This window comes from Gossypium raimondii, chromosome 7, assembly GCF_025698545.1.
Source record: "Gossypium raimondii isolate GPD5lz chromosome 7, ASM2569854v1, whole genome shotgun sequence".
In the NCBI taxonomy this organism is placed as follows: domain Eukaryota; kingdom Viridiplantae; phylum Streptophyta; class Magnoliopsida; order Malvales; family Malvaceae; genus Gossypium; species Gossypium raimondii.
This window is the reverse complement of record NC_068571.1, coordinates 43,922,934-43,948,497: the sequence shown is the minus strand read 5'-3', so window position 1 is coordinate 43,948,497 and position 25,564 is coordinate 43,922,934. Positions and strand designations below refer to the sequence as shown.

The 25,564-nt window shown below is 31.2% G+C and overlaps 3 protein-coding genes and 2 pseudogenes across 3 annotated transcripts; 2 read left to right on the top strand and 3 right to left on the bottom strand.

Annotated features, from left to right (window-relative positions):
* Positions 1-1,282: 1,282 nt before the first annotated feature.
* Positions 1,283-2,234, top strand: LOC105761461 (6-phosphogluconate dehydrogenase, decarboxylating 2-like; annotated as a pseudogene).
* A 1,892-nt stretch (positions 2,235-4,126) lies between these two features.
* LOC128042565 (protein SOB FIVE-LIKE 4-like) lies at positions 4,127-4,396 on the bottom strand. Its single transcript, XM_052633954.1, has one exon. It carries the CDS (start codon positions 4,394-4,396, stop codon positions 4,127-4,129), a length of 270 nt encoding a protein of 89 aa, XP_052489914.1.
* Positions 4,397-17,815: 13,419 nt separating this feature from the next.
* LOC105789181 (GPI mannosyltransferase 1) lies at positions 17,816-21,553 on the top strand. Its single transcript, XM_012616460.2, has 4 exons — positions 17,816-18,575; positions 18,682-18,864; positions 20,341-20,882; positions 20,993-21,553. Exons 1-4 carry the CDS (start codon positions 18,305-18,307, stop codon positions 21,296-21,298), a joined length of 1,302 nt encoding a protein of 433 aa, XP_012471914.1. The 5' UTR covers positions 17,816-18,304; the 3' UTR covers positions 21,299-21,553.
* A 179-nt stretch (positions 21,554-21,732) lies between these two features.
* LOC105789197 (CST complex subunit STN1) lies at positions 21,733-22,435 on the bottom strand. Its single transcript, XM_012616477.2, has one exon. It carries the CDS (start codon positions 22,363-22,365, stop codon positions 21,886-21,888), a length of 480 nt encoding a protein of 159 aa, XP_012471931.1. The 5' UTR covers positions 22,366-22,435; the 3' UTR covers positions 21,733-21,885.
* An 884-nt stretch (positions 22,436-23,319) lies between these two features.
* LOC105789190 (equilibrative nucleotide transporter 1-like) lies at positions 23,320-25,168 on the bottom strand (annotated as a pseudogene).
* Positions 25,169-25,564: the final 396 nt, after the last annotated feature.

The following is a 25,564-nucleotide window of genomic DNA, read 5'->3' as shown; positions in this document are numbered from 1 at the left end:
CATCTTAGTCCACAACGTATAGTATGGATAAACAATGTCCTGCTCACCAATATCCTCCCGAGGGCATCTAAGGACGCATATCATCCTTAGAGGGGTAACGTGTCACCACACATGGCGCCTAATTACCTCTAGTATGTTACGGCAATGGACCGTGCCTTATAAATAAGAGGATGAGCCTCCATGAGAGAGATATAGAGAAATTATAAACAAGAGAATGAGCCTCCATGAGAGAGAGAGAGAAATTAACATTCAACAGTGATAAAGAAAAAATAAAGGAAAATATAAGAAACGTGGAAAAACAAAAAATGATAAAATTTTAAATTAATAATAATAAAATTACACTTTGGTCCTATAAATGATAAATTTTGATTTAATCTTTTAATAGTTATAAAGATATAGATTATTAATTAATGAAATTACATTTTTACTATCATAAAATATACAATTTAATTTCGGTCCTCCAAAATATTTTCTGCCTCCACCATTGTATTGTATATATGTATATGTATTTGCTCCAATTTTAAATACCCATTTATTTATTTTCTTCTAAAGTTCATAATCTTTGATTTCATTTACTGGGTTTTTTCCTATCAAAACTGAGAAAAGAAGTGACTTTTAAGGTTTGTGTTCTTTTCATTAGTTGAATTTCAATAAAGTTTGAAGCTTTCCATTATAAGTTATTAGTTTCTTTTCTTTTTAAATCAAGCAAAGTAATTGCTTTTTCTGCCTTTTTACTTGAGAATTTCTGATTCTGGGCTTTGCATGAACTTAAATTTAGAATTGGGTTATGTTATTTGATGAATTTAAGTAACATGGATATCTTATTCATTGATTTATTGAATCTGCTATAATTTCTTTTAGGTTTGTACTTTGGTTCCCAGTTAATAATGCCGGTACCTTTTGATTGATTTTCTTTATCAAACACTCAACTTCTCATGTAAGAGATATTAAAAGTGTGGACCAAATTGTAAAATTTTGCATGTAAAACCCATGGAAGGTACCTATGATATATGTATATATGTTATCCCATCCACTGGCCTAAAATGAACTCTTACAATGTAAGGCTCACCTTTTACTGATTAATGTTATCTTGCAGGTTCCAAAGATTTTGTTCATATTTGATCATTTTCTAGTTTTCAAGGATATTATATGTGTGTGTATGCATGTATGTGTGTGTGCGCGTGCGCATGCGCATGCGCATGCGTGTGTGTAAAATATATTATGTTCTCATTTTAGATTGTTCTTGATTTCTTATTAAATTATTGTTTTGGGATCTCACAAAATGGTATCGGAAATCGAGCAGAGGGAGAAATATGGCTCCACCTGCATCGGACTTGCTGGTTTGGCCGATATGGGCCAAAATCTAGCACTTAACGTTGCTGAGAAAGGCTTACCTATTTCGGTTTCTAACCGAACTACCTCCAAAGTCGACGAGTAAACAGGGAAGGAGATTTGCCTATATTTCGGTTTCCACGATCCTGAATCTTTTGTTGAGTCGATTCAGAAACCTCAAGTTATTATCATGCTTGTTAAGGCATTAAGATTCTCTTAGCATACATGGAGAAAGGTGATTGTATTATCGACTGGGGGCAATGAGTGGTACGAAAATACCGAGAGACAGGCGAAAGAGATGTCTCAATGGGAGTTTCGGGTGGGGAAGAAGTTGCACAATACCGTCCCTCGTTGATGAGTGGAGGGTCCTTTGAAGCTTACAAATACATAACATTCTCCTTGAGGTTGCAGCTTAGGTTCGGGATAGTGGCCTCTGTGTGACTTACATTGGCAAAGGCAGACCCGGTAATTTCGTTAAGATGGTTCATAATGGCATCGAATACGGTGATATGCAGTTGATTGCGGAAGCTTATGATTTGCTAAAATCTGTTGGAAAATTATTAAATGAAGAACTACAAAGCGTTTTCTCAGAATGGAACAAGGGGGAGCTTTTGGACAATAGGGGAGATGGTTATTTAGTTGATAAGGTCTTTGACAAAACCGGCATGAAGGGCACCAGTTAATGGACCGTACAACAAGCTGCTAATCTTGCATACCTTCTCGTCGATCCAGAGTTTGCAAAGGAAATCATCGACAGGCAATCCACTTGGAGAAGAGTTCGTCTTGCTATCATCTCGGGTATTAGCACCCCCACTATGTTAGCTAGTCTTGCTTATTTCGACACTTATAGGAGGCAGGTGCATAGCTAGGGGTGGCAAGGGGTCGGCCCTTCCTAAAATGAAAAGTTTTCCATGTAGGCTCTTTAAAATTTTTACAATTTTAAATTAATAAAAATAAAATTACACTTTGACCTCTCTTAAAAAAGATAAAATTTTGATTTAATCCTTTCAACATTATAAATATATAGGTTATTAAAATGGTGAAATTACATTTTTACTATCGTAAAAATTACAATTTAATTTCATCTTTGATAGGAGGAAGCGAGTCTCGGCTAATCTAGTTCAAGCCCCAACAAGATTATTTGGGTGCCCGTACTTACAAAAGGGTCGATATAGAGGGATCTTTCCACACCGAATGGTTCAAGATAGCTAAAGAACTAAGGGTGAGTTTGGATGGGCGGTACGTTTACCTACGGTTAGTGTAAAAACAGCGATGGCGTTGAAATTAGATACTGTAGCGATATTGTAGCGTGAGACAAAAAGTAAGCTAAACGCACCACACTGCACCCAATCTCTCATCCAAACCCACCCTAAGTCGATATGGCTGCAACAAGCGGTGTTGCGAGGGATCGCAATGATAGGTCAAAATGGGTATTTGCTAGAAACATTAGGTCCTATCCTGTACTTGAAGCTAAGTTTTGGGGAGCTCTAAAAGGACTAACATGAGCCTAGAACAGAGGAGCACGCAGGGTTATTTCAAAAATCGACAGCTTGACAACAGTGGAACAAAATGACCACGACAATCATTAGAAGGATACATATACTTGAGAGTTTTATTTGGATATATTTAGTTAACCTATATAAAGGCTTTTTCCATCCCCTTCCCTTATCAATGTATTTCGGTAAGACAATCACTAGAAGAATACATATACTTGAGAGTTCTATTTGGATGTACTTAATTAACCTATTAAAGCCCTCCCTTATCAATGTATTTCGGTAAGGCAATCAGGTTGCAAATGCTTTGAGAAATATTACTCTTTTTTGTTCGTACAAACTAGAGGTGATCATGAGTCGGCCCGGGATGGGTTTGGGCCAGGCCCAGAAAAAATTTCGGCTCGCGTCCAAGGCCTGGGCCCGACCCAAAATATGGGCCTAAAATTTTATCTAAGCCCGGCCCGGGAAAAAATTCCTAAGCCCGAGCTCGACCCAGTCCGTTTTTTTTTTAATAAACACCAAAATTGTATAAAAACTTGCAAAATATAATCAACCAACCAGAATATCCATACATTAACCAATCAACATATTTAATTTTACAACAAAATATAAATTGTAAGCTAAATTAAATTTTCAACAATTATAAAGGAAGTATCCTAAAAAGAAACCGAAGAAACATCATCCTCATCATCCTTTTTGCAACCAATTTATTATATTCAAAATGTATTTTAAAAATAAAATAAAAAAGTATTTTAAAAATACTTTAAAATAAAAAAATATATATTTATTATATATATTTATTAGATAAATACTAAATGTCTAATGGGAAATGTATTTTTAAAATATATATTTATTATATATTCGGGTCGGGCAATGCCCGGGCCCAGGCCAAAAAAGTTTTGCCTGAGGCCCGGCCCGTTTTCTAAACGGGTCTCATTTTTTGCCCAAACTTATATTTCGGACCTATATTTTTACCCGAACCCTCCCATATTTCGGGCGGGCCGTTAGGCCGGGCCGCCCAACCCATGATCAGCTATAGTACAAACACATGAATATTTGAAAAGCAAAATGCAATGATTCGACTAGTCAGTGAAACTCGTTATATCCTGATCATTTATGATTGGAATCGTAAGAAACATTGCAAAAACAATCAGATTATTGTTACTGAAAAAAGAGAGAAGCATACTATGATCATACTCGTTTTCTTGTCTGAAAGATGTTTGCAGGCTGTCTAAACCTCACTTGAGATGTTTCAATTGACAACCACGTTGTCTCCGCTTCGATTTACCGCTTGTTTTCGCCTAGTTCTTCACTTCCTTGCATGAACCATACTTGTGATGAGCATTGCCATGACTCCCTTTACATTCACCATCCTCGTGTTTATACCGATGCTTGCTAGGACCGGACGAGGCATCAGATACCATTGAATCATCACTGGCTCCTTCGCCATTATCTTCGATATTCCGATACTCTTTATAACGGTCTTCCTTGTGAGAAACCAAGTATTGGGTCCACCCAGATTCTGCGCTGCTACATTCTTCAGTACTAAGAAACTGTTTGAAAGGGTCCATTACAAAACAAAGCTTATTTCTATATGGTAAAAAGTAGAAAATTTAAGAAAAATGATCTTCACTTTGAGAGTTGAAGTAATATTTATAACATTTGTTGCCAATGTTTAATTTTCTTTCAAATTCAAAGCATTTTTAATGTCTAATGCCAATGATTTGTCAAGGTTCCACCAATTTGTATTATAAGTAAATTGAACTGGCACTTGTGAATCATGTGAAATTTATTTCCATGGCTAGCACAGGAAAAGTGATTAATATTCAAATGGTTCACATTGAATTAATTTTTGTCTCTTTCACAGGTCAAATCCACTTACACAAATTAAATGACACAATCATGTTCGATACATGTAAATTTTATATACATAACTTGAATTTTATACTAATTTAAATGGATCTATTCAATGAATCAAGGTTATATCTTAAATAATTTAGATATAGACAGGAGGGAATGTAACATAATTTCCAGCATCTTCCACTTTATTGTAAGTTTTAAGGCAAAAGTAAGAGCAAAATGTTCAAAAAAGATAACAATAAAATCGCACTGTCTCAATGCCATGAATTTGGCTATGTATAATATGTTTCCCGACAACAAAGGCACTCTATGGATTATGCTTTGCAGATTTCTTGTAGTAGAATATAATAATTACTAATTTAGTGACTTTTAAGCATCTTCACGTTTTACATGTTGAATTAATCAACCGGCCAATATAAAGGAACAGATAATGGTTTTGATTTTTCAAGATTTGTTGGAAAATTTTAACTTAATGTAATCATAAAAACACTTTTTGATAACTTAATTTTTACTCTAAATTTTATTTTATTTTATTTTACCTACGCCAGTGAATCTTTCGCTCTTGAAGGTTTGATAGTGAAATTGTTTGCCCATCTAACGCTCCCTTCAGTTCTTTTTTTATATATATAATCATGGGTGTTTTTATTTGTTTTATGTGAGATGTAAATTTATGTCAAATCCCTTAATAATGAAATTCGATTCAAAAAATCTACTTTCACTTCTTCCAACTATTTATCTTTATTCATTACCATCCCTGCTGTTGAAGTTCCCTTCTCTAGTTCTCCCCCACTTAGGCTAGTGTTTTGGGTTGACAAAAAATTAAAGACAAAAATTTAGGTGAATTTGAATCTGAATTTGAAAATTATTGTTTTATGGTCTTTTACTCTTATCTGTTCGCGTTATTTGTACCAATTAAAAGTTTTCTTTCCTCTTTTCTTCTACAATTCAATCTTTTTTTCATGAAATTATTTTAAACATCATGAATTTATGAACCAAAACCGAAACAAAGTTTTTCTCTGATCTCCTACACTGGTCGTTAGATCGAATTGGATCTAAAGTATTTTCTTCTACTCATCAATAGGTACTAATCCATCGTACTGATTGTTGAATCGTAACTTAAAACTCGCTAACCGAACTTAAAAAAAAAAACCCTTAACAACTTAGTGACTTAAATAAAAACTTTCAAACAATTTAGTAACCATTTTGTAACTTCTTAAAATTCAGTGACCAAAATGTAAACTTACTAATAGTTTAGTAACTTTGGGCGTAATTTATCCTATTCTTTTTCTGATTTTGGTAAGATCCGAATGTAGATTCGGAGCTCGCGCACCTAACCCGGCTTATTATTATTGACCTGCTCAATTCTAAGAGTTTTTTACAAAAATATTATAAAAAAATAAAAAATAATTAAAATGTTATAACTTTTTTTATTTACCAAAATATATATTTTTTATTTACCAAAATATATCAAAAAAAACAAACAAACAAAAAAACCTGACACCAGCGGCCAATTAAATTGGCGGCACCAAATGTGCCAAATAAATTGGTGGCACCAATGGTGCCAAAGTCATTGGCGGCACCATGGTGCCAAAGGAAAAAAAAAGTGTGTAATTGCTTTCTAAGTTCTCATTATTTATTATTTTCTTTTTATTCCCCTTCAACTCATTTTTTATTTAATAATTATATTTTAATTTAATAAACTATTCTCATTTAATAACTCTATTTTAATTTAATAAAATATTAAGTAATACTTAATTTTTTTAAATTAAAATAGAGTTATTAAATGAGAGAATTCTAATTAAGTGACCATCTGCAGTTTCAAGGACCTGACATGTAAATTTACCATTTTGAATTTTGAAAGTGAATTGCTGCTGCTTGCGGACTAAAATTGAAATGTGGCTAATTGTCTTCTAAGCCCTCCTTATTTATTATTTTCTTTTTATTCCCCTTCAACTCAATTTTTTATTTAATAACTCTATTTTAATTTTAAAAATTAAGTATTACTTAATAGTTTATTAAATTAAAATAGAGTTATTAAATGAGAATAGTTTATTAACTTAAAATAGAGTTATTAAATAAAAAATGAGTTGAAGGGGAATAAAAAGAAAATAATAAATAAGGAGGACTTAAAAAGCAATTACACACTTTTTTTTCCTTTGGCACCATTGGTGCCACCAATTTATTTGGCACCTTTGGTGCCGCCAATTTAATTGGCCTGATCAGGCTGGTGTAGGTTTTTTTGTTTGTTTGTTTTTTTTTATATATTTTGGTAAATAAAAAAAATTATAACATTTTAGTTATTTTTTATTTTTTTATAATATTTTTGTAAAAAACCCAGTTAATTAGTTTTAAATTGAATAATTTAAGTGAAACAAATAGGGAAGCCCTATTGACCCTGGATTGGAATTAAAATTTTGAAAATTTGATGAGATAACAAAGAATATCCACACCCAACTACCAACAATTCAATAATCAATCCAATCATATCAACAATTGTCCCCATTTTTAACAGTGCTAAAATCATTACTCTTTAATAAAAACATAACTTTTAATCCTTTCTTGTTTAATTTCCTCCTAAATTTTTTATTTGGTTTATATTAATCTTAAATTTTGATCACCTTTCTTAATTTCATCACCGAAAATATAATGACTTCAAGTTCTAAGATTGTGTAAACATTTTAAAGTTTATATAAAATCTAAAATATACAAAAACAATTATTAAACTTTTTTTAATTCAAGTGATGACTTGACATCACATAGTGTTACGCCATCATATTTTGACATAATTTAAATTTGGTGACATAATTTAAATTTGGTGACCAAATTGATAAAATCTACTAAATTCTAGAATTAATGTGGACAAAAAAATCAATGACCAAAATAAGAAAAATCACTGATTTCAATCAAAGAGTCATTATAGTTGAATCTCATGAGGTTCATTCTAAATCTATGGTTAAAATTACAAGGGCGAAAAAGTAACACCAAACTCGCATTGATCATGACATGTACGATTTTATTTGAGAAAGGTGTGTTTACCTTTCAACCAAATCAATAGGTTTCAACACTAAAAAGAGAGAGAAACCGGTTATGGTTGTGGAAGAAAAGACACATTATGTCTCTCTTTCAGTAACTAGTTAAATAGGTTCAAGGCTACCAATACAAATTTCGAGTTTTTTACATAATTTCATCCAATAACTTCAAGCTTCCTTTTTTAATTTTTAACTGTAACCGTAAATTTAAAATAGTTATTACGGGATCCATCTAAATGCGTTTATTTTTTAAAAAAAAAAACTACTTTCAAATGAAACATCAATTTTTCAGTAGTGCATTTTCTTGACGCCGCATCCACTAACCTAAAAAAGGAGCATTTCGTGGGTTAAAAATTTTGTAATTAAACCAAAACTTTACATTGAAAACTTACCAATTGGGAGTTTATAGCTTATTTGGAAAATCCATTCAAACTTCCTCTCATTTACGCATAGAAAAACAAAATTTTACAAAATTCAACGTGTCACGAGTAATTTTAACCCCAATTTTATCACCCAAAAACATCACCAACAAGAAAAAAAAAGAAAACGTACATAGATTCCAAGCACATAAGCCATTGATTAAAAGTGATTATTCTTCACTTTTCCATTTCATGATAAGCACAAAAAGATGTTTGGCATGCACATATAAATTATTGATTAAAATGTTAATTACTCATGAATTTAACGTGTTCCCGCAAGTCCATTTAAGGACCCTAAAAAAAACAAAATTGAGTTTTAAAAAAGAAAAAAAGAGAGGTCTTTTTGGCCTTTTTCTCAAACTTGATCACAGCAACAAGTTGAAGAAGAGACCGGTTTAGCCAAGAAAGTAGGCTTATCATCTCCGGCCATGATCACTACGATTTTCGGTTCCGAATCGAGAACCCGATCCATCTCCCTTTCCTTGTTAACCCGAGCTTCATCGGTGGGTGAACTCGATGATTGTTTCCTATAGGAGCACGCCAAAAGAACCAATGCCATTGCTATCAAAATTAACACCAATGCTAAGCTACCAAAGAGGTATGGTAATGGAGAGCTAGTGGTTAATTTGATGCTTGGTGTTGTAGTTGTTGCACCCATTTCTCTACTCTCTTTTTCGCCCTTAATTTTGTTTAGAAGGATGTAATGAAATGAAAGGTTGGTGGAAGATGATGAATTTATAGTTGAAGCGGGGCAAAAAGCAATATATATATATATATATATATATATATATCACTAGTGATGCTTTTAGCTAAAGGAAGATTCTTGGAGTTTTCTTGAGATGCCCATTCCTAAAGCATTTTTTTATGATTCTTATTTGTTCTATGGAATTGCAATTTAGGCATTATATAGATAATTAATAAATAGGTTAAAATGTGATCTAAGTCCTTGTACTCTTTATGCATTTCAATTTAGTTTTTTTATTTTTTCAAATTTAAAAATCATTAAAGTTTGTTTGTTAAATTCAAGTTCATTACAATTTTGTTTTTTGCTACATGGTTATCAAGTGAATATTGTTTTTATTCTAAAATGTCACACTAACAAGTTTGATAGAAAAATTTTAAGGATATTAACAATTAGACCTAAATTTTGAAATATAAAAAATATAAATACTAAATTCCTAAAATTACAAATAGGAGCATATTTTATGCAAATAACTATTGTTATTGATGATTGTCATTAGGTGATGCCTAAGTGTACCCTTTTGTTTCAAGGGTATTTCTAAGTGCCTTCTTTTCCTTTTTCTTTTTATTAAGTATAAAAATGATTATTTTTTACAAAAGATAACAAAATTTTTTTATCAGGATAGCTCAATTGTTTATAAACATCTCAATTAAAAACTCTTACTTTGTTAGAAACATGAAATTATTGTAGGGGAAGCATCTAGGAAAGGTCTTTTATAGAGGTGACATTTGGATTTCATTATTAAGATTTTTGTTTTTAGCATATATTACAATGTTTATTTTAGTTGTACCGAGGTTTTGGTTTAATAATAATATTGAAATTTTGAAAATTTATGTTCGAGTCATCGAGGGTAGTGAGTTATTTTAATTTTTAAAATAAAATTGGAGGAGATTGTTTAGTGACTAGTGATTAATATGTTGTTTAGTTACAATGCAAAAATCAAGTTGGAATTTATGATTATTCAAAACAATATTGTGATAAAAGGAAAAATATTTCCAAAATAATATATATGAAGTAAATATGCAAAAATAAAAAAAGGAAAATATAGATTTATAAGTAAATTTATTGAATGGCAGATTTTGTTTCTACATTTCTAAAACAAAGGATTAATGAATACAGTTAATGAGCTCATAGCACGAATATTTAATTTATATCTGTCAAGTTTCTAAACATATAAACAGTAACTAAATATAAATGTTGAAGATTTATTTCTATTTATTTTAATCTTTAGATCACTTTAAATATTAAAATATCAAATTCGAATGTCCACATCCCAACATCAATAAGACCTTCACTAGACTTCACCTTTGATGTTTTGTTTCACATTTTGCAGGTCTAAATACAATTAGAATTTGAGTTAAAATTTGGAATTTAGTATTTTATTTTTATTTTAAAGAATTTAATTTTTATTTTTAAATTTTAAAATTTTAAAATTTAGGTTACTGCTAAGATTATTTTATTTTTATTTTTTGTTACATGACTATCAAGTGAGTTTTTTTTTAATTTCAAAATGTGACACCAATAAATTTAATAAAAGATTAAATTTTAAATGTCAGCTTGTCTTAACTTAAAAGTTTGCCTTCATTTTGGAAGGAGAAAAAATTAAAATTTAGATTAACCCTACTTTTATTATCTAATTGCAACATTTTCTAATAAAAAGGAAAAAAATAGTTTGGTTGAATAACACTATGAAACATATTGTAGGTTGGCACCAAAACTAAAGTCCATATCCTCGTAATCTCATTCTTTTTTTAATTTGTAATGATAAAAGAAGATATATATAATATGTTATTGTATTTCATTTGATTTAAGTTAAAATGACATCATAAATTTTAAAATTAGTTAACTAATTATAATAAATATGAAAGATAATTCACACATTTACATAAGATAAGATTTAAACTTGGGTCTTAATGTTGATGCTCAAGAAACTTTAAAATTTATGAATTCTCCTCAAATATATTTTAATTAATTAGATGGAATTGAGTTAATTATTTAATTTAATTTTATCTTATTAAAACTATTGTAACTTCAAGAAAGTGAAGTTTGCAAGCTAATTAATGGTGTATACTTTAAATATATATATATATATATTTTTAAAAATAATTAATTATGTATATTTATTTTGTCTGATTTTTGAAGGACATAAATTTAACGATAAAAAAGGGTAAAAACTAAAAATTACTTATCCTAATTAATTGCTACACCAATTTTAAAACGCATCTTTTAGTACAACTTAAAAGCTTCAATATTTATTATATGGCTTTAATTAGAAGGCTAAGAAGTGACCAAGTGTAAGTCTCTTACACCAAAAACATAAAATTCAGAATGGTTCTGCTAACTTCCATATAATTTAACTTAGGTATATATTCTAAGGAAAAAAGAGAGAGAGAGAGAAAAGTGATTGGATGGTATGATATTCACTCAAAGGACAAAAATAAGTAATTTTACAACTGGGTCCTGTTATATATATATATATATATATTTAGCCCTATTTGTATTGCGTCGAAGGTAACTTGGTGTTATCGGAATCCTAATCATTTGCCATTAACAATATTCTAGAAAACGTGAGATTAAATACACTTAAACACATTAATAAAATCTTATTTAAAGTAATTATCATGTAAAAATAATTTGTTTTAAATTTGTAGATCTCCTAATTTCAAACATATACTAAAGCAGCACACTGTATCTATTATTATATTTAAGTACTTTATTGAACTGATGTTACACTCAATCGATTCACAAATTTAGTAATGAATTTACCAAAAGTTTATTAGATATGATTTGGAAGGTAATTTTGTCTTTTCATGTAAAATTTAAAAAATAATTGTGCATAATAAAATTTAAACCCAAAACATTATTATTAGTATGATCTTTAATCTATTAATTTTACCATTTCAACCGAAATCAGTTTTTATTAAAATCTATTTTAGAATTTGTTACGTACACCTTTGGAATCATATAAAATTATTTTAGTTCATAAATTTTTGCTTTAAATTGGGCTTAATAAGCATTTTAGAAGGTACACTGTTTCACAAATAGGTTCTTGTCTAATAGTGGATCACTAGAGACAAACATCAATTCCTAATTAATAGAAAAATTGTTATTGTTATTTTAAATTCTAATAGAAGTTTTATATTTAAATAAAAATTGAAATTTAGTTTATATATTTAAAAAATTAGAAATTATTTTTTACCTTTTAAATTTAAAAATCTTAATTCAATTGTTGATATTATTGGTATTTCCAGAAACGAATCATTATAAACTTAATAAATTTTCATATAATAAATAAATTCGATAAAAAATACTAATAGTGTCATCAACTAAACCAGAATTTTTAAATTTAAAAAATAACATTTAGAGAAAATACCCTAATGTAAATGGTGACTTGAAGTTGAAGGCATAGGGTTGGCAAGGTACGAGGGATTTTGATCACCAGCCATAATCACAACAATCCTCGACGCCATTTCCATTTGTTGGTCACCTTTTTTTGCTTTATCTTCTTCCCCACTTGAATTGGATGGAGATTTTTTATACGAACAAGCTATAATAACTATTGCCATGACAATGAGTCCTAGGACCACCGCTACACCGCCGAAAAGGGCCGGGTTCCAGTGCCGGAATCCAGTTCCGGTAGCTTTTACCACTGTCGCCGTGGAGTTGCTTGATGACCTCATGTATGTATATATCTCTATTTTGATAGGCAAAGTGTGTAATGGAGGGTAATGGGGAGAGAGAGGTTTTTGGATTTATAGAACCAATTGAGTCCCACGGTGATTTGATTAGGACAAAGGGAAATGTGGATCTCTTTAAGCAAAGTACTAAATTTTGTCCCTAATTTTTTAAAAGAGATGCTTCCTTGGGGTTTACTAATACTAGGGTGGGGGTATCACTTTAAATTTACATTTATTCTAATGATTCCTAACTTAATTAATTGTTTTAATGTATATTAATTAAGTGACATATGTTTTTTTCGGATTAAGTATTTTACGAGCCCTTTATTATATCACAAAATGTGTTTTAATATTTCTACTTTTAAAATGAGTAAAAAAATAGTGTAAATTAGAAAAATAAATAAAATTATCATTTTTTAACCCTTGAAAACTATTAACCTTATGATGTAAAACATTTAACCCAATTTGATTTTATGTTTTATTCATCAATTAAATATAACAGTCAAGTTAAGTACTTAGACATGTCACTTCACTTACAATGTATTTTAAATTAAGACCATATTATTTAATTAAGTACGTATTATAAAATTAACTGTTTCTATTTCAACTGATTACAAAAAATTATGATTTTATCCAATTTTTTTAACCTACAAATCACATTATTTGTGTCATTCTGTCACATTTATTGCATAGTCCCCCACCCATCACTCCATAAGATGAGTTTGCTAAGCAACATCTTCCTAATCCCTTTCAACATTGAAAATGGGACAAATTTTTAATATGCCTTAAAATACAACAATAGGCCAAAAAAATACTTGACCTCCTTCACAAGAAACCTCCCTTTTATAGATTCACAATGTCTTTTAATTGTTGCTAATTCAAGTGATATTTTCCCATTGCAAATTTGATCAAACTTTTCAACTTTTTATAGCCATACAATTAGACCCTTTTCGTATCCAATTAGGCTATTTTATGAGGTTAAGTCCCTTAAAAAAAACCCTTATTACAAATAGTTAAAAATTTTACCTTAGTAAACTAAACTTGGTAATAAAGGTAGCATTACTTTGTTTGCAAAAATCCCAAAAATACCAAAGTAAAACATGTTTTAATTACTTCTTTTTAAGGTTTCAATTTTGAGTGAACATAATTAAAGACATTGACACTCACCTAAAGAGTATTACTCTTATGCTTCATTTGAATGACGGATACGTTTTTATAATTGACTTTTTGCAATCATTGAAATGAAGTCTTGTTTGATAAGAGACATTCGCTTGTGTATGATGGTGAAAAAGACCAAAGGTTCCATTGCACCTCTCTCTTTGTCTCTCTAACTTTAGTCTTTAATTTTAGATATATTTTATTTTAATTATAGATGTTTAGGTTTATATTATTTTATTAATTAAAAATTTAAAATTTAAAATTCGTAATTATTTAATTATTTTAATATTTCTGACAAATATTATAATTGGGTATAAATTATTTATTTAGTTCTTGTTGTGTGTATTGAGGCAAGTTTCAAAGTGACCTTGGAAATGTCAATGTTTATCGCCACTATAACTAAATCTGCAATAGACTTATAGTAACTTACTATGTTTAGAGTTGATAATTTTCGAAACAAAATCTTTAAACTTCGAAAGATGCTGATATTATGAAAATATGAAAGTTGGTCTATGAAGATCAATTTATTTGAAGCAACTTATCTTGAATATTGGATTGGATAGATCAAACAATCAGTTTCCTTGAATTATGGATCCGGATAGCACAAATCTCCAACAATCCATTTAATATTGGTCTAAAATCTTGTTTATGATATTTATTTAGAAAGTTTTAATTTTTAATTTCAAACCCTCCTTCTATTTTTACTTTAAATAAAAAATTTATCTATCAATGTTTGTGAATTCGACCATACTTGCTACTATAAATAAAAATTATATTTTTTTAGTTGGACACCCATCAATATATCTTTCCATGTACACTTCCTTTTCTTCTTCTTTTTTGGGTAATAAAGTTGGGATGAAACCTCCACCATTGTTTTCTTTGACCTCTAGCCATCGGGATGATTTTTTAATTAATGTCAATTTCCCATATATGTTTCTCTTTATTCCTTGGACCATGACACCAAAGGTGTGCTGCCACAGAGCATACGGCCGAGAGATGAAGTAATCCGAGCTCGAGGGGGTAAGTTGAAGGTCTTTAGTGAAAATTGTACGTGGGAAAAACCGCCGATGGAGTGGTACAAAGTTGATACGGATCGAACCATGTTTGATTTATAACTACTTTTACTAATAATTTAGAGTTAAATATAAAATTAGTATCTAAATTTATCCACTTTTCTCATATTGATACTTATAATTTTTCTTATCCCAGATTGATGTTCGAACATTTTTTTCGTCAACTAAATCGATACCTGAGTTTAACGCTGTTAAATTTAGGACACATAACAAAATAAGATCATGACACGTGACGTAAATCACATCATGATGCTATAATCTAAAAAAAAATTAAAATCACTAAAAAAATATTTTTAAAAATATTTCTTTTTTTTTCTCTTTCTTTTTCCAGGTAATGTTTCTCTTTCCCTATTTCCTTTTTGTTTTCTTTCTTTTTCATGGTGATGTTTCTTCTTCCTTATTTCCATTTTTCTTTCTTTCTTTTTCCTAGTGATGTTTCTTCTTCCCAATTTCCTTTTCTCCTCTTTTCCCTGTGACCTTTCTTTTTCCCAATTTCATTTCTTTTTTTCTCTGCTAAACATGTTTGCTTTCAATAGTTGATTCTCTCCTTCATCTTCTACTAATGTTGTTGCTTCTTTGTTTGATGTAGAAGGTACTAGGTTTGATTCTTTAGCGTGGAGGAAGCGGGTTCAAATTTGGACTACAAAAATCCAGATTACCCAATAAAGTTTCTGGGTAATTGAATTTTTTCTACTTATTTCCTGAAAAAAATATGAGAAAAACAAAAAAAATGTTTTTTTTGTTTACATTAGTTTCTTTTTAGCTTCTAGCTTCTGGGTTTTTTATATATATATTTTGAGTATTGGGTTCATTTTTTTTTTTTGGATTTTCACATTCAATTTTTTTCTTTTTTAATTTTTCTCTTTTGTTTTCTGAGAAAATATGAGAAAGAAAGAAAAAATGATAATTAGATTAGGGTTTGTAAACTATTAAGACATAACCAAGTTCTCTACACACATTTTTAATACATTAAGCTCTTTAGCCGCTTTTGTTATTGGCATATAAAAATATTGTGAAATAATTTTTGCATTATTGAAATGTTTAGCCTTCTTCTCCTTCATTAATCTTTGGTCTTCACAGTGTCTGCCATTGTTAACTTTCAAAAGCTTTTGATTTTCTAGTTTAAATAACGTTTCCACTTCATTCCAAAAACCATTCTCTACAAAAAAAAGATTTATATATAAACATATATAATTTTTTTCAAAAAGAAACATATAAATTATAAAGTAAACTAAAATATTATTCATCAACGGAATAGTATTGTAAGAGCTCATGTCTTGCACGAGAAACTCATCGTCCACCATTAAATTATAAAATAAACTAAAAAAATTAAATCGAAAGTTAAATCATGATTGAGGATATAACAAATATGAAGTTAAAATTTTAGAGGTGAGGGTTGGTTGATGGTGGTGATTGGATGACATGAAAGTGAGGAAAAAATTGGGAGGGGATTGACAAAAGAAAGAAAGAAGAAAGATGAAAGAAGGGTAAAAGCAGGCCCAGGAAAAAAAAAGAAAGAAAAAAGAAAATAAAAAAAATAAAAAGAAAAATAAGTATAAGAGGGTCGCACGATTGGCTAGCACTGCCACGTTAGCAAAAAATTAACGGCATTAGACTTGGGTGCCAATTTAATTGACAGGAAAAAAGTTTGAGTATCAATCTAGACAAAAAAAATCATAAATACTAATTTAGGAGAAATGGACAAATTCGAATATTAATTTTATATTTAACCTAATAATTTATTAACTTAATAAGTATATTATAATTTTTTATATACAAATTTCAATCTAGTGTTTGGTTTTCTCATTTTACCATGTGCTTCACTTCATTATTATAATTTTATTATAATATTTAATTTAATTATAGATTTGATAATTTATGTATTCATATTTTATTTATATATTTTATTGTATCATAGTTACATTTGCGATATTTTTATTTATATATTTTTTCTATCGTATTTTAATCATTATTTGAGTAAATTATATTTAAGGTCACTAAATTATTAGTAAGTCTATGTTTTGGTCACTCAACTTTAAAAAGTTACAAAATGATCACTGAACTATTTGAATAATTGAGTGACAGTTTTGTAACTTTTTAAAATTGAGTAACCAAAACATAAACTTATTAATCGTCAGTGACCTTGAGTGTTCACCCTTGTTATTCTTTGTTCCATCTAAAATTTGTGCCTAATGTAATAAAAAGCCCTTAAACTATTACACTTTATTTAAACAAGCTCTTATGCAATTTTTGTAATTAAATAAGCCCTAACCTATATTTTTACTTGTGAAAAACCTTAATTTTAATATTAAAATAAAAATATTTTGAAAATTTAAACTAATTTACATTTTATGTGGATGTGAATTTGATAGAATAACTTATTAAATAAAAATAAAATAATACTCTTTGAAAGTAAAACAAAATAATATTTCAAAATTTCTTAAAAGTGCATGTATATATAAAACACTTAATCACGTATTTGAAAATTTTGATTACTCTTTTAAATTTTATGTTGATGTTAAAAATGCATAGAATTTCTATTGAATCAACAACAAAATTTTGATTACTCTTAATCCAGGTCAAGAGCTTTTATTCGTCGTATCTGGCCAAATACATCATCTCATCTCTTCTCAAGTCATCTCTATTTCTTCTTCTTCTTCTTCTTCTACTATTAACTAGCCACGTCAATAGCTCGAATCGTAAAGTATTCGTATCAGATGCTTTGGACGTAGAATCTACCATGGTTTAGTGATAAAACAATGCGATTGTTGCTCTTGCAGTCGAGTTCGAATTGGGTTGACAATTGAAAATGGTAGCTCATTGTGACATTTCCACAAACAGTTGGGTTGCAATATTTGTTTCTGGTTTTGGGGACATAAGATTAGAAGCTGTAGTTTGGCGACACAACAATGGCAGCCATGAGGGCATAGATTAGAAGCTGTGGTTTGGATTTTGGAAATGTAAAATCTAGTTGGGGAGAGATTGAAAGGTAGGGAATGAGACAAAAAGGTTGATGGTAGAATGAAACAAATCACTATCTTTAAAAACAAAGATTGTTGGGACGGAGAAAAAGAAGTATAAACATATTCGGCTATTTACGTAAAATGTAAAAATATTGAGTCATTTATTAAAAAATAAAAAAGGAAGGATGAAAAGAAAAAGTCACACAATTTTTATTTTTCAATAACGACTGATTTGTTGTTTTTTAAAAATTGAGTGACTGAACTATTTTATTAAGTATATTAAAGTTGAGTGAATGGTGATCTAATTTACCTAAATATTCTAAATATTATTGATTTTAAGATTAGCAAGTAGTACGATCGCCATAACCATCCTGGTTATCCCATTCTCACACTCCCTATTGAAATGGATCTAAAAATTTTCACTTCATTCCCTTTGTTCTCCATTGACTCATAGCTAGTTTACTCCCCCAATTAAACTTTTTTTTCTCTTTTCTTTTCTTTTCTTTTTTTTACTTTGATTTGGGTCTAGTTTTCCTCTCAAATTCCTCATTTTCAGCCATGATTTCACTTAAACCTCGTTCGATTCTTCTCATATCAGCCATTTTCCGTGTGGGTTTAATCCTATTTGGTGAATGGCAAGATACCCATATGGAAGTTCGATATACAGATGTGGATTATCTCGTCTTCTCCGATGCTGCTTCTTTAATGGCTTCCGGTCAATCTCCTTATAAAAGAACCACTTATCGTTATTCACCTTTACTTGCTTTCTTATTAATCCCCAATTCTTTTACTTCTCGTTGTTGGGGCAAATTTCTCTTCTCAGCTTCAGGTATTTTTTATTATTAATTTTCAGTTTAAATTTTTACCCATTTTTTAGAATTAAGTTTCCGCTAAAACCCATGGTCTTGATCCTCATTTTGTTCCTCAATTTGCAGATTTGTTCGTTGGGTTGTTTATTCGTATCATATTGAAGCAACGCAAGGTGCCTGATGATCTATGCACGTATTCCATGTTGATTTGGCTTTTCAATCCATTTGCCTTCACAATTGGAACTCGAGGAAACTGTGAACCTATTGTTTGTGCTATGATTTTGTGGATTATTATCTGTCTTAATAATGGTATATTTATTTTGCTTTTGATGCTTTATGTATTAGTTTCCTATAAAATGCTTCTAAAAATTGGGTCCTGTCATCAATGGTGCCTTTGCATTATAGAAAAGATAGCTCTTAGGTAAAAGACTTTACCTTTATTGGTTGCTTGTTAGTGTATTTGGGATAGCTATACTCAGGTTAGTCCGACTTCGAGCTCTTTGGGAAGTTTGGTGTTTGACAAAGATGATATTTTTATTTGAATTATGTGTCTCTAATGGGTAAAGTACCACAAAACCCCCTGATGAGTATAATGCTCAAAGTATATACAAGGCAGGCTGGAGCCTAAGAAAGAAGAGAAGGTTGGCCTACCAGAAGCCATAACCAGTAGCATTCTTTCAACTGGTAGGTTTGTATACTGCTAATTTAGCATGTTCGAATAGGCTATAATTCAATTCCAATCTAACTTATTACCTTTGTTCAATTGACAGGTAGCTTTCTGCAATTTAACATTTGTGTCTTGGAAAGGCAGAGCTGTAAGTCATCTCCCATCCTTTTTCTTCTTCCATGTTTGGGTTTCTTTTGTTTTTGGTACAATGTAAATGCATTTGTTCATTGAATTTGCTTATACAATATCTTCATAAGGGTGAGTTTTTAAAAATTTACTTCGATAAGTACCGGACTGGAAGTACTGTTTTTATAAGTAACTACTGTCAGAGACTAGGTTAAATGTTGACATCAGGTGAAGCTAAAGCAGATGTCTGAAAATGCATAATATGTATAAAGTGGAATTCTTCTTTTACAAAGTGAGATTGAGTGGTTTAATCAGTCCGTATGTGTGCTTTTGTATCGAGTGGAATTCTTCTTCTACCATTGTTGATAAATGAGATAGTGGAAGGTGCTTTTGTATGTGTGCACTTTGCAGTAAGGTTCTGTCCACTTTGTACTTTATATCAGTAATGCTCCATTGTTTAGTTTACAGCCTTTATACCTGTTCCTTCTTGTGTTATCTTTAGCAATTCTAGATTAAGATCTTTAGCAATTCTAGATTAAGGTTACTTCAAATGTTTGCTTATACCATGATTATTATTACAGATCTTTGGAGTCCTAGATTTTGGTCGGGATGCTTGGGTACATCGAGAGGACTGGATCCGCAATGGAATGATATTTTTTTTGAATTATGTGTCTCTAAAATGCAATCCAGGGTATAGTACAGGGGGTTTTGTGGTACTTTTACTGTCTCTAATGCAACCGACTCTGTAATTTCAGTTGTGGGAAGAATTTACTGAGATAATATTTATATTGGACTGCCTGCTTGATTTCAATTGAGAAAGTTTCGAGTTGGGGTATTGAAAGGGAAAGCTTTTATTTTGGTAGTTTTCTTATATGTTGTTTCTTTATGTGAAATGCAAGTACTATGTTTGATTGTTGATGATTCAGCACTATGTTAAGACAACTTGCTTTATATCTGTCGGATTTATTGATTTCCATCTTTGTTTTTCCTAGGTAATGTAGTACAAGCTGCGTTTTGGTACGGTCTTATAGTTCACTTCAGAATTTATCCTATAATCTATGCGCTTCCTATCATCATTTTTCTCGATCCACGCTTTTTTCGATCTGGAACAAAACCATTGCTTAGTGATTGGACTTCCGATCAAGGGAAAGCTCATCAAATCAATTCAGAATTGACTGATAAATGCGTTGTATGTGATGCATTGAAAAGCACATTCACGAGGTCAAGGATTTTGTTTGGTCTCATTTCCGGGACTGTTTTCCTCTTATGTACTGGTTTCTTCTTCCGGTTATACGGATGGGAATTTCTACATGAGGCATTGCTATACCATCTTACTCGCACGGATCCAAGACATAATTTTTCCATCTATTTCTACCATATCTATCTTAACTATGAACGCGAGCTTTCGGTTCTTGAAAAGCTCATCTCCTTTTTGCCTCAGTTTATAGTGCAGCTAGTCCTCATTTTATGCTTCGCAAAGGATCTTGTATTCTGCTTCTTTGTACAGACAGTGGCATTTGTAGCATTCAATAAGGTACGGTACGCGAATTTAACCTCCCTAACTTCATTTTATTGACATTGTCGTTTTTTTTGTCGATTTGAATCTGCATTTGTGTATTTATTCTCGATTTACTTCTTGAACAGGTAATCACGGCACAGTACTTCGTCTGGTTCTTTTGTCTCTTGCCTCTTATTTTGCCATGGAGCAATATGAAGCTTAAATGGAAAGGCCTATGTTGCATTCTTTTGTGGATGGGAGCTCAAACCCATTGGTTATTATGGGGTTACCTGCTCGAGTTTAAAGGCAAAAACGTCTTTCTACAGCTCTGGATGGCGAGTTTATTGTTCCTGGCTGCTAATACTTTCATATTGATCGTGCTTATTCGGCACCATAACTACGGTCCTGTATTTAGACAACATACAGACTTGAAGACAACAAAGACAACATGAAAAAAGTGCGAGTGACTGGAGAGCTTAGATTTCATAACTTCATGTAGCATAGCTTTTAAAAACCATCACTGGAGCATCAAATTGAACCATCACTGGAGTATCAAATTGAACATATCCCAATTCCATTTTTTGCATATTTTTGGTGTTTTGAAGGGTTTTCATGTACTATTTTCCTTAACAGAAATTGTTGATCAAGTTCTTGCTTAATTAGTAGTACATTTGCTTACTAATAACACTATGCTAAATTTTGTATTATACTTTTATTTCAAGGAATACTTGCAATTATGCAAATTTTGGATGACATGGTGAAATGCTGGTTGAGCCAATTGAAATGGATCAGATTTGCTGGGTTAAGAACTTGTTGGGTTGGATAAAAAGTTATATTGAATTTGATTTAGATGTTTTAAAGTTTTGATTTTTTTTAATCTTGCAGATAGAGAACACAATATCACATTATTGGAAGATATCTATCAAATACAGAAATATTGACTGTAATAATAAGATTCATCAAAATCAAATCGACCAGTCTAATTCACTGTCTACAAAACTGCCTAATTCAATTAATTTGCTTTTAATCTTGGCCGGAGCTAACCGAAGTAACACCGGCGACCCAAACTAATACAATCAAGGCGATGCAAAGTCTCAGCATCAGGATCCCTTTCAATAACAACATCAGAAACAGTGACCTGCAAATCACCTCTATAGCTACTAACCCTCCCACGAACTCTAGCCACTTTCCCAAACTGGATATCATCGGCGAAGCATTTAGCCAAATCAGAAATAACCCGAAGCGTAGCGGGTTGACGGGAAGCGAAGAAAGGGGAAGTGAGGTGGTTAAGCCAGAGAACGCAAGTAATAGAATGGGTGCCGTCGTCGAGGGTGAATCTAAGGAATTTGTTGGGTTTATAGTCACGGGAAGTGACTACACCGAGGATTTCAACGCGTGAGATTCGTTTGCCGTTGAGGTAGAAAATGGAGGGGTTATTGGGCCAAGGAGTGATGGAGTGGAGGCTGAAACCTAGGAGCTTTACATGGATGTGTAGCAGTGATGGTGTTTGTTGATCCATGGCAAGAAAATATAAAAGGGATTTTTGTGGATTGTGGAATATATTTTCAGCAGGGTTTAATTTTAGAGCACGTTTGGTTCGCTGTATTGGATTAGAGATGTATTGGATTAGAGGTGTAATGGATTAGAGGTGTAATAGAATAGAGGTGTAATAGAAATCAAATGTTTGGTTGAATGTAATGGAATAGGCGTAATAAGAATCTTGTGTTTGGTTGAATGGAATAGAGGTGTAATAGATAATGAAAAAACTAAAATGACTAGAATACCGTTAGCATAAATTTGTTTTGGTAAATGATTATTGTTATTGTTATTTAAATTTTAATAAGATTATTATTATCAATAATAAATAATTTAATCATATTTAAACATAATTATTATTAAATATATTTTAATTAAAATATATAATTTAATAAAATTCTTAATAATTAGCGTAAATTTGTTTTGGTAAATTATTATTGTTATTGTTATTTAAATTTTAATAAGATTATTAATATCAATGATAAATAATTTAATCATATTTAAACATAATTATTATTAAATATATTTTAATTAAAATATATAATTTAATAAAATTCTTAATAATTAATATTCTTATATGAATTTGCTCAAATCATAATATATGATAATCTTGTAAAATATAAATTAACATAATTATTATTAAATATATTATAACTATATTTGCTTGCAACATCATAGAAATTCAATACCGTAGCTCACTCCAATTTTCCTATTTAAACTCTATAACTATATTTGCTGCAACATCCAATGGAAGCAAACTAGACTAAAAGCAGATAATAGCCAAATGTTTCCATTTTTTCTTTTTCATGTTTTTAAGATACAGGCATACATTGAAAGCAGATATGCACACTTCAGGCACAGTATTCATCATACAATTTGAAGAAAACACTGCTACAAACAACGGCTTTTAGATAAACTTTACAAAGGTAAAACATCATTAGCACAAATTCATAGCGCCACTGTTGGAGAGATCTTGGTCGATGATCGATGACCCGAACCAAGCTATGATCGATCCCGATGCGGACCAACTACTAGAAACAACACCATAACAATGCCGAAGTCTCTGCGTGTTGTATCCGGATGATTTGGGAGCCATGATCATTAACACACTTGTCAAGTAGCCATTAGTTAGACTTAGAAGGCAAGTCAAGAACGAGGCCGAAACTCGTTCGGAAGAGCCGAGGGCCGCAAGCAACCTATGAAGAGAGGAAAGAACAAGAACCTCACAACACAAGCGGAAATAGCAACCTTTGCATTTTCAAGGAGATAGACTATAGTCAACGATTTGCCAACCAGTCAAACACATTGTAGCTCGTTATAAGGAGGACCAGATACCATCCTTGAGAACCAATGAGTGCACATCCTCCGTGATGTATCCCGAAATATTGATAAAGTCACAACATATATGAGGACGATCCTAAATCCATACCACTTGACTGTTCCTACTATATTCTACAAGGTTGCTCTCCAAACAGGCCCGGTCATGGGACTTTTCTCTTTTTCCTCCTTAATGACCTCACCTTTAACTCCTCATAGTCTTGCATAATCGGAAGTTTGTGTGCCACATTGTACAAGACTATGCATATGACCATAAACACAATGCTAGTAAAAAAGTAAAGGTAGGCACTCTTTCTCAAGCCATCAGCACATTGTGGAAATACAGCTTTGGTTAGGATCCTTAGCATTGAAACAAGGACCCCTGCGCAAAAACCAACAATTTGACAAATTAAAATTTCATTAGACGAGGAAGCAGCACAATTCTTCATATAATATGATTCAATACAAAAGATAAAAAATGAAAGAAATGAATTTTGTATCCAGGAATATTCAAGTGAAACTACCGACCACATGGGTACTAATAGTAACTATGGTTTAATTTCTATTACACCATATAAAAAGCATAGCCATAGACCATGTGTGGTAGAGGAAAAATGTTACAAGTGGTTCAAGATTCAGAGTTCATAGTGTCATCAAGAGCTTTATTACATACCTGGCGAATCAAGGCAACTTTCAAGTACTAATGACTCCTTTAAGTACCTATTAGAATAAGTTCTCTCATTAGATTGAACAAAGATGAAATGGAAACAAGAAAAGGAAATTATATAAAAGGTAAAAGATTTTCATAACATAAATTCATCTTACCCAAAGAAGAATAGCACCAATGACGCTAAGCCGAAAAGTCTTGTGATTTCCCACGACCACGAAAGCAAAAGCAAAAGCAAACTGTCAAGCAGCTCTTGTCCAAAATTGCATCAAGAAATGTAACAACACTTTTCCCTAGAAAAAAATATACCCATCAAATATTCCAGCAAAAGTTAGCCAAATTTGTTAGCCACATGCGAAAATAGTAAAGGAGATACAGCTTCCTACGATCCAAAGGTACAACACTTCTTTATCAAAGGACCAACAGAAAATCCTCACTTAGTTCTTGTTTTAAATTCTTCAGTCCCGCCAGATTCGACAACCCTTCGTGGTCCTTTTGCCAATCGAGTCGAAAAAAATTACTGTGCATAAAATGCCTTCACATTCCCAAGTGACTTTCCTAACTTATGTTGATGAAATGTGGTTGCCAAAGAAAGTTATTTCAAAGATTTCTACGGACTCACATTCTCTGTAACTTTTCTATTGAATGTTGGAAAATGTGGTTGTAAACAAAAGGTTAAATTAAAGTTTCCTACAAAGACTACAAAAAATGTTTATAGTTTCTAGAATCATGATACACAAGACAAAACACCGAACATTTCCAATCGACCCATACTCAATAAAGAAGTCGATAGATACCTCATTAATCGGAACTGGGTTATTGATTTTATATGAGATGAAATTGGTAATATATTTAGCTCATCATCCATGACCACACGTGCTTTGCATGATGCAAGAGATAACAAAAACGTTCATTAAAGCGCCCAATGACTTGAATGGGACTCATGACGATATCGCTCATGAACATCCTAAATCGACGGCAGTGATGAAGCTATTCCATGGGAGGAGAAAGCCAACGCCCAAAGTGAAGTAGATGATGTAGCCCAAATTGAATTTGTCTTCTGGTTTTAGGAATGTGCGAGGAGGAGGCGGATTCAGAGTCGGGTTCCGGCCTCCGTCGATTGCGATTTGGGATGTAAGAGGAGAGGGTCGGGTAGGGAGGGAGGGTAAAATAGAGAGTTGGGAGGGAAGCGGACGTA